The 9,766-nt window shown below is 48.5% G+C and overlaps 1 protein-coding gene across 1 annotated transcript; it reads left to right on the plus strand.

The window, feature by feature from the left end:
- The first annotated feature begins 644 nt into the window (after positions 1 to 644).
- Positions 645 to 9,473, plus strand: Fcamr (Fc alpha and mu receptor). The gene is made up of 8 exons (XM_045143111.1): positions 645 to 743; positions 819 to 876; positions 2,137 to 2,271; positions 4,612 to 4,950; positions 6,143 to 6,872; positions 8,226 to 8,344; positions 9,031 to 9,164; positions 9,276 to 9,473. The coding sequence occupies exons 1-8, from the start codon at positions 645 to 647 to the stop codon at positions 9,471 to 9,473; spliced, it is 1,812 nt and encodes a 603-aa protein (XP_044999046.1).
- Positions 9,474 to 9,766: the final 293 nt, after the last annotated feature.

Below are 9,766 nucleotides of genomic sequence, written 5' to 3' on the forward strand. Positions count from 1 at the left end.
GCTATGGAGAAGAAACAGAAAGGCACCCTAGTGTCAATAAGCCTTAATCTTAACTTTAACTGACCACTAACCATGAAACGGAGAGGTCTCCCTGAAGGATCCAAGTCCCTTCTGGGAGGAGGAAGGGGCAAGGACGGAGAGGAGGGGCTACCTTGTGCCCTGGGCCAGCTGTCTCCCACCACTGCTACCATACTTTCACACTGTCCAACAGGGAACCCCATTCCCATGCCATCTCTCCTCAGAGCTGGATCCCTTTTCTAAGCCCCCAGGTTCAACTGGGTCCTTTCCAGTCTATACTACCCCACCCTAGATAGAGCTCACTTCTGGGTGGTAGAGTTGGAATCTCACAGGGGAGTTTGTCTTTGTCTTCTCTTTTTAAAATCTTTATTTATTTATTTGGAGAGGTGGGGGGAGGCAGATAATGGGATTACCAAGGCCTTCAGACACATGTACCTCTTTGTGAATCTGGCTTTATGTGGGTACTCAAGTTGCTAGGCTCTGTAGGCAAGTGCCTTAACCACTGAGCAATCTCTCCAGCCCTGAAGTTTGTCTTTTCTGAACAGAAAAAAACAAATCTCATGGGTAAAGGGAGTGTGACCTTGCTGGCAGCAGCCAGGCCAAAATGCACATGTGTGGTCGTCAGGATGGAGTCCTGCCTTCCCAGGGTTGGCAGCTCTGATCCTGCCTCCCTGGTGGTTCCAGCCCAGTCTGTGCTGAGCGAGTTGAGGTCCCACAGTGAGAAGGTGCCCAGTCTGGGGCTCTGTCACTCACTGCAGCTTCTCTCGCACTTCTCTCTAGCATGTTACCTTTGCTTACAGGCCACCTGCCGGAGGACAGGACGGATACTGCATCTTGTCTTCCTGTGCCTGCTCCACGGTGAGTGAAGCCCCAGCACAGGCCAGAGCCAGGCTGCTGAGACGGCGGGGCCCTGAGGGGAGTTCAGCCCAGTCAGGCAGATCTCTCCAAAACTGTGCTGCGGGTCCAGGGAGAGATCAGATGGAGATTCAGGGGAATGAGAACAGCCACAGCTCATATGAGAGGGCATTCCTGACTTGATGGTATTTAAAATAGTCCATTTGTATGCTCCCCATGTCTCTGCTCTCTTCCATTTAAGTGGATGACTGAGAGTCAGCTGTGTTTTCAAGACAAAATTATAAGGATGTGCAAGACCCACACGTAGCAGGGCTTCCCATCCACATGTTCTACAGACACTGCGCCCCAGGCCCAGCACGACAGAAATAAAGATGAAGGCCTTACCCTACTCTAAAGAGTTCAGTCTACAAAGAAATTATATAGGTCAATGCGAAAGACGTTTTAACATCCATTGATGAGGGGCTATCATATGCCCGGCATAGAGGACGATTTAATGAAGGATAGAATCCAGCCCTAACAATTCTTTCAGGCTGGCTTGATGAGGTTGACTAGATATAGGCCAAGCTGAGATGGCAAATGCCCCTGCTCCATGCATCAGTATCTGGACTGTATTATGATAATAATGGAGGGTGTTTGAGGAACACAGTATGTGCCGGGAGTGTCTATTGCCTAGAATCTAACCTCAAGTATATGTTTAACAAAAAATTATTGAACGCATTAATAAGCAAGTGAAAAATGCCATGCCAATACCAGAGTTATTATCCATCTATGGTTTATCATCAAACCAGTATAAATTGATCTGCAGGTGAACACAGTCTTGTGGCAAGACCACAGCACCCCCATTTTATTTCACCTCCCACTGCCCCTGTGAGGGCCCATGGCTTCTCTGTTCATGTGTTGGTGATCGAACTCTTTTAGTTGCCTTAGGGTTCCACTCTTCTAAGTTGAATCATTTTAAGTGTCCAGTTAAATATTTGGGTCAGCACTTTACCCTTCATTCAGGGACACGCCCCTGCATCCCCTGCCGAGCCCTGTGGGATGGGAAGGCAGTGCGGTCACGAGCTTCTCTCTTCAGCTCCCCCCCGCCCCGTGCCCTGCCACTTAGGACCAGCAGGGCCAGAGCAGTGGGGCAAGAGAGACAGAGGATGCGCTGCTCTTCCTTTACCGGGGGTTGGGGCAGGGATGAGCGGCTCCATACCTTCCTTGTGGATGCATTTGTGAACACTTGGTGGACACCTGTGTTCATCTTCTCCATTTGCCCAGGTTCATCCTTGACCCTTCCACAAAGAAGACCCCATTTCAGACAGCAACGTGAGGGCTCTCTCCCCTTCAAGATTCATCTTCGCAACATGACAACATGCACACCCCCCTGTTGGTGGGAGGAGAGTTCCTTTGCAGGTATGGCCCCTCCTTTCCCATCGTCTGGTCATAGACTGCCTTGGTCCAACCAAATCCCACTATGGTCTATGGCCTTCTCAGCTGCAAGCATCACTCCCCTTGCCAATGGAAGCCACAGCAGCAGAGTAATATGGATGGGTGATACCCAGGGGTCCCTACCTTTACCAAGAAGCAGAGGATTACCATTAAGGCCCCTAGATGGTACCACATTAATCTTAAAAGTGCTAGCTGCCGGGCATGGTAGAGCACGCCTTTAATCCCAGCACTCAGGAGGATGATCACTGTGAGTTCCAGGCCACACTGAGACTACATAGTTAATTCCAGGTCAGCCTGGGCCAGAGTGAAACCCTACCTCGAAAAACAAAACAAAACAAGCAAACAAAAAAAAGCTAGCCTGTGTTTTTATCCTCACCGCTGACCAATATATAACTCAGAAAACCTACTAATTATTATATCAAACCAAGAGTTACTGAATAGTAACCTGCCGCATGAGTGGTTCAGTTATTGGTTCTTAATTTTGGTGCTAATGAAAAATCATGTGCGTTGAAAGAGTCAATAAAGGAATCTTAATCAGCTGCTCCAAAGTCAAACCTCCCCATCCTCCCAATTAATGGCACGGTATTCCTCTCCAATGTGCTACATGCAAGTCACAAGAATTCCTGAAATCTGGGCTACGAACCTTTACCATTACTGTTTCGAGATGATCCTTAATAACAGTGAATGTTCTTGCCTTGTAGTGATGACTTGATCATGAGTGGCATAGTGTAGGTCTGTTATGTAAAAGACTTTAGTGACATTGATCTAACCATAGCATCTATGACCTCTGCTCTTCTGGGATTAGGCTGTAGGATATACATACAGCTTTGTCGGTATCCAGAAGGCATTTGGCTTAGTGCTCTGCTCTTGCCAATTTGAAGTTCTTTTGTTGCTATTGTTGGTTTTTGTTTTGATTTTTAAAATTTTTTTAATTTGTTTAATCGGAGAGAGAATGAATGAAAGAAGCAGAATACAGGGCACACCATGGCCTCTTGCCACTGCAAACAAACTCCAGGTGTGTGCACCACTTGGTGCATCTGGATTTACATGGGTACTGTGGAACTGAACCACGGCTGGGAGGCTTTGCAAGCAAGTGTCTTTAACTGCCAAGCTTTCTCTCCAGCCCTGGATGTGTAATTTTAGGCTGGACTAGATTTTTTTTCATTCCAACAGAGACAATGATTATGCCTGTGATTTCATCAAGAAGCAGAGATGGTAAGAAACGGCAGTGAGTGAATTAACTTTGCTTCTGCATAGGCCCTATCAAACTAAAGTCAGGCCTCAGGCAGGCTGCTTCTCCAGTGGTGCTGGCTTGTCTCCATGCTGACTGCCAGCGCAGACGCAGTGGCAGCTCTGCTCTGCTGTGCTCGAGCGCGGGTCTCTCGTTGTCCATGCTTGGTTGTCTGTTTCTACAGACAAGTGGCTAGTGTGAACGACTTGGCAGCCCCTGGTCTGGAAGGTGTACCTGCCAGAGCAAGATCCTATTCAAAAACCTTCAGAAAGTGTTTCTGAACACCCTCCTTTCAGAGAAAAGCACACTGATAGATTCACTCTACTAAACAAAACAGAGCTATGGTCCAGTGTTGCCTCTGCTTTCTTTGTTGCTCCTAAGTGGCATCTTTTTAAAATATCTGCACTTTGCAAACAAGTGCCTCAACTGCTGAACCATGTACAGCCCCTGTTCACAGATTCTATTGAAAGTACTGGAAGTAGGTTATTTTAGAAATTATTAACAAGGTAATTTATCTTTATAAGTACTTATGCTATGGATATGCACATTATAACATATATTTTAAAGTACGATACATGCCTTTGCACATACAATACAATTATTGCTTATAAAAAAAAAATCCACAACTGAGTGAGCTATGGTAGCATATGCCTTTAATCCCAGCGCTTGGGAGGCAAAGATAGGAGAGAATCACTGTGAGTTCAAGGCCTGCCTGGGTCTACAGAGTGGATACGAGATCAGCCTGGGCTAGAGTGAGACCCTACCTTGAAACAATACCAACAACAACATCTGCACTGGAGCTCAGTGGAATGAACCCAGTCTGGACAGACGTGCAGGAGAACACCTAACACAAAGGGTAACACTTGGGTAAAGGTTCTCATCCGGGCACTTTCCTCTTTCAGATGCAACCTGGAATACAGCTGCCTTCCATACCTTGGGACACTTCAGTGGTTAAGTTAGGTCTCTTTTACACTTTGACATTTTCTTGCCTCCCCTCTCATTCTAACAGTTTATAACTCCCCAGTGGATATACCCACCCCTCCCTCTCCTTTGACAATTTTCTCTGCCTGCAGCTTCAGGTGCACTGAGGGGCCCGAGCTTGGTGTCTGGGGAAGCTGGAGGAGCTGTCACCATCCAGTGCCATTACGCCCCCTCGTCGGTCAACAGGCACCAAAGGAAGTACTGGTGCCGCCTGGAGCCTCCATTGAGGGTCTGCCGCACCATCGTGTCCACCAACCACTACGCCCACCGTGACTACTGCGGCCGCGTGGCCCTCACTGACTTCCCACGCAGGGGTCTGTTCACGGTGAAGCTGTTCCAAGTGTCCCTTGATGATGCGGGACAGTACCGCTGCGGCATTGGCAACAGAAACAACGCGCTGTTCGTGGGAGTGACCCTGAACGTGTCTGCAGGTATGAGCTGTGGGCGGATGCGCCAGCTTCGTGAAGGAAAGTTCGGGAGGAGCATGCGCAAGAAAATGCTCAGCAGCCCAAGGAGGCTTTAAGCCTCTGGCAATAAAAGACAGGGGCGGGCTGGAGAGATGGCTTAGCGGTTAAGCGCTTGCCTGTGAAGCCTAAGCACCCCGGTTCAAGGCTCGGTTCCCCAGGTCCCACGTTAGCCAGATGCACAAAGGGGCGCACGCGTCTGGAGTTCGTTTGCAGAGGCTGGAAGCCCTGGCACGCCCATTCTCTCTCTCTCCCTCTATCTGTCTTTCTCTCTGTGTCTGTCGCTCTTAATCCCAGCGCCGTGGAGGCAGAGGTAGGATGATCGCCATGAGTTCGAGGCCACCCTGAGTCTACATAGTGAATTCCAGATCAGGCTGGGCTAGAGCAAGACATTACCTCAAAAATTTTTTTACAAAAATTAAAAAGCAAGGGCAGGACAAAAACTCAGAAGGACTAAACGTAGTCAAGCCTCTGACTCATTCCTTCCCACTTGGATGTTGCAGACTATGTTTTTGAAATAAATTCTAAGTTTGTTCAATGTGACTAGGGTCCTGACAACTGGGTGTTTGGACATGTGCTATGGTAGGTAGGTAGGACAGAAGGACTGGGCCTAGACTCCTCCAAAACAGGACCTGACTGAGCCCCTCAGAAGACATCTGACCATGCCAGGCTCTGTGTGAAAAATTCCAGAGGGTTGATGCAGAGTCAGGCAATGAAAGTGTAAGCAGGGACTCTAGACCATGAAAGCAATCGTGCAAATACATCAGGAGTGACCTGCAAAGAGAGCAAATCCGTTCCCTTGAATGTTGCTCTCCATCCATTTGCTGCAACCTGACTGCCTCTTTATTCCTTTTTTTGAAGAGCAGGACCTGATAGACTATGGGTGACCAGAGGAAAGCATCCCTGGGCTCCTGGATAACAGACAGAGACTATGTGGGCCTGGGAGAAGGAGATAGGAATCTAAGATGTCAACATGTTCAAGAGACTAGAGAATCTAGGATTCCCACCTTTTTATTTTATCTGACATATTGGCCAAAGATGGTATCTCTTTGTGAGACGGCACCCAACTCAGTAAATACTTTAGCTCTAATGTCCTTTACTAAATCCATTAGGTAGCCTAGATCGCCTTCCTATGTGGTCCCCCTCTGTGTCCACACAGGTCCTTTCAATACCATCTACACAGCCCCTCCAGATCCTGGTAATGTCACCTTAGCGTCCTTTGGGACAACATCACCAATAGCCAACAAATGGACCTCAGCAGCCACCCAGCCTCTGGAAGGCCAGGCATCAGAGTGGGACAGCAAAGCCACACCTTTGGCTAAAGGCAGAGAGACCCCAGGAACAGTCCAAGCAGCAGCTTCAGGGGCAGGCAGCAGGGTAGAGGGCTCCATCAAGACGACAGTCCCTACTCCAGAGAGCCCAGCTTTAAAACTCAGAAGCATGCCCACTACAACAGAGGGTGTTTGGATATGGGGCACCCAAAGCTCACTGACAAAGACAGCTAGCACCAGTGAGCATGGGCGAAAAAAGACAAGCACAGAAGATGAAAGGCCAGGGGAAGAAACAGAGGTCAGGGTAATTCTAGATACAGCCAGGAAGACCACAGGAACCATTCGGCCATCAACCCTGAGCTCAGAACATGTGGCCCGAGTAACCCTCCCAGAAGGAACAGTGATTTCTAAGCAACAAATGCTGGCCTCCAAGGAGACATCATCCTCAGCTCCAGGTGCATGGACCTGGGGCTCTCTCTCTATAGAGGCTTCTGTGGAAGGAAGCTCTGATGGGAGCCTAGAAAACACTGCTGGAGAAAGTCGTCTCCCCGGAATGCCAAGCCAGCCCCCAGCAGAGGGATCCACGAGTTCCCCTGGCAAGGGGCCATCCATGAAGAGGTGAGCCCCAGTTCCCTTCTCTGGGTTGGGCCCCCACATCTGTCCTATTCCCTGCCATGCCACCATGCCACTCCTGCTAGCCTCTCTCTCTCTCTCTCTCTCTCTCTCTCTCTCTCTCTCTCTCTCTCTCTCTCTCTCTGACAGTGCCTCTCTCCTCAGTGCCCTTGCTGTGATAATGCTACCTGAAAGCTTTCACATGGTTTGCCTGCAAAATCAAAGTAATGGGATGACAGGATTTTTAGACTGGAACCTTTGGGACGTCTTGATGTGGCTTTTTTTCTAAATATATTATTTTTTAAATTATTTATTTATTTATTTGAGAGCAACAGACACAGAGAGAAAGACAGATAGAAGGAGAGAGAGAGAATGGGCACGCCAGGGCTTCCAGCCTCTGCAAACGAACTCCAGATGCGTGCGCCCCTTGTGCATCTGGCTAACGTGGGACCTGGGGAACCGAGCCTCGAACCGGGGTCCTTAGGCTTCACAGGCAAGCGCTTAACCACTGAGCCATCTCTCCAGCCCCTAAATATTTTTTTTTATTTATTTACTTATTTATTTGAGAGAGAGAGAGAGAGAGAGAGAGAGCATGGGCATGCCAGGGCCTTCAGCCACTGCAAACAAACCATACAGATGTGCATACCTTGTGCATCTGGCTTACGTGGGTCCTGGAGAATCTAAACTTGGGTCCTTAGGCTAACCACTAAGCCATCTCTCCAGCCATAATATGGCTTATTATTATTTAACTTTTTATTTTATAGAGATGGGTGTATGGTGAGGGAGAGAGAATTGGCACACCAGGGCCTCAGCCACTGAAATCAAGCTCCAGACACTTCTGCCACCTAGTGGGCATGTGAAACTTTGCACTTGTCTCATCTTTGTGTGTCTAGCTTACATGGGATCTGGAGAGTTGAACATGGGTCCTTGGGCTTCGCAGGCAAGTTAAGGCAAGCATCTTAACTGCTAAGCCATCTCTCCAGCCCTAATATGGCTTTTTTTTAATAGCCAAAATTCTAAGAAGCTCCAGAGAGGGGAAGTAACTTGCTGAAGACACAAGAAAAATTGCAATGGAGCCAAATGCCAAGGCTGACTCCCTGATTCATTTGTTGTCTGTCTTGAAATGAAACACGTGACACACACATAGGAGGGTGGAGTTGGGCAGTGATTTGAAGCTTGAGAACCTGAGGTCTGCAACTTTTCCATTAACGAATGTGGGAAGGAGAGCAGAGCAGCCTGCTTGTCTAGGATTTATCTTGGCCCCTGTGAAATGAGGGTATGGTAAGGGGCAAGTCTAAATCTTTTCCAACCTCTTGTCTCCCCTGTTCTTGCCACCCCAACCCTGACTCCTCCCTCCAGTGCTTTCCCGGAAGAGAAAAGCAACTCTTGGATCCTGACTACGGTCTCCACCATACTTTCCCTGGTTCTGCTCCTGACTGTGGTCCTTTTGCAAAGAAGGTTCTGGAGAAGGAGGAGCTGTGAGTTGAGTTTAAGAAGCCCCAAGGAAGCTGGGCATGGTGGTGCACGCCTTTAATCCCAGCACTCGGGAAGCAGAGGTAGGATCACTGTGAGTCCAAGGCCGCCCTGAGATTACATAGCGAATTCCAGGTCAGCCTGGACCACAGTGAGACCGTACCTCGAAAAACCAAGAAGAAGCCCAAGGCTATGGAGAATAGGAAGGATTCTGCCACCTGACACCCTCAGGTCTGGGCTGGGTTTAGAGTCAGTGTCAGAACTGTCTGATGTAGAAGAGCTAAATACTAGTCTTAACGATTTAAGCACCCTTGGTTTTGGTTTCTTCAATTAGAAAATTTCTTCTGTACTTATGCCTCAGTGGCATTGCTGAGATCAAGGGAGGCTCTTTGGAGGACAGCATGACCTATGTTAACCATAGAGGTGGAGCCATTCTCACAGAAATATACCAGAGTGAAAGACTCCTATAAAAAAAAGTGTTTCCTGTAGTCTTTCATAAAGAAAGGAGAGACCTTCTAGGAGTCAGTGAGGCTAGCTGGGATTCACAAAGCCAAGGCCCAAAAGACCTAGTCCAGTCATTGTTGTTTTCAGGGCTCAGTTGCAAGCTGTCTGTGAAAGGAAATTCTCAGAGGGTGAAAGCAAGCCAGCAGTCTACCCTGGAATCCTCACAGCCTGTACTGTGTCTCTGCAGCTCCAGAGGCAGAGAGGGAACCAAGGGTGACTCTGATTCAGGTGATACCTTTCTTGAATCCAAACCTGCTACCAGACCAGCTCCCTGACGTGGGAAGGAACTTGTTGCAGAGTGACACTCCTCCACCCAAGCCAGTCTGACTGTCCTCGAGAAGAACCTGGCACTCCCAGGAATGGGAAGATAATTATCTCTGTCACCATGGAAGGAGGACCAGGACCAAAGATATACCTCCATGGCCCCTGCAGCCCCTGCTCATCTTACTTCGCCCCTATGAAGACAAGCCACTGGAGCTCAGGTTCTGCCTCAGGAAGAAGAGACCTGCCTACTATTTTGGGACTCAGAAAGCCAAGAATTCCTCACAGCCAGAGGTTGAAGTAATTACACAGATATTAGAAGGCTTGAAGATCATTGAAGATGGACCCTTCCGTCATGATCAGCTTTGAACCCCATCTGTCCTTTCCCTGGTAAAGGGACGAGGGTGGAGGTATTGGAGCTTTGTTGAGGGAAAGCTACTTCCCTCTGCTCACAAGAATAGAATTAAGGTTTTACCTCTGGCCCTGAGTAGAAGCATGACAATCTAAGCTAATCAAAATATAAGATTATGAGGCCAGGCGTGGTGGCACACACCTTTAATCCCAGTACTCAGGGGGCAGAGGTAGGAGGATTGCCATGAGTTCAAGGCCACCCTGAGATTACATGGCGAATTCTAGGTCAGCCTGGGCTAGAGTGAGACCCT

This window comes from Jaculus jaculus, chromosome 1 (genome assembly GCF_020740685.1).
Source record: "Jaculus jaculus isolate mJacJac1 chromosome 1, mJacJac1.mat.Y.cur, whole genome shotgun sequence".
NCBI classification, from domain to species: Eukaryota; Metazoa; Chordata; class Mammalia; order Rodentia; family Dipodidae; genus Jaculus; species Jaculus jaculus.

Coding starts and splice junctions, on each gene's coding strand:
- Fcamr (XM_045143111.1), top strand. CDS start 645: ATGGAGTCCTGCCTTCCCAGGGTTGGCAGCTCTGATCCTGCCTCCCTG. Junction 744..818: donor TGAGGTCCCACAGTGAGAAG/GTGCCCAGTCTG, acceptor CTTTGCTTACAG/GCCACCTGCCGGAGGACAGG. Junction 8,345..9,030: donor GTTCTGGAGAAGGAGGAGCT/GTGAGTTGAGTT, acceptor GTGTCTCTGCAG/CTCCAGAGGCAGAGAGGGAA.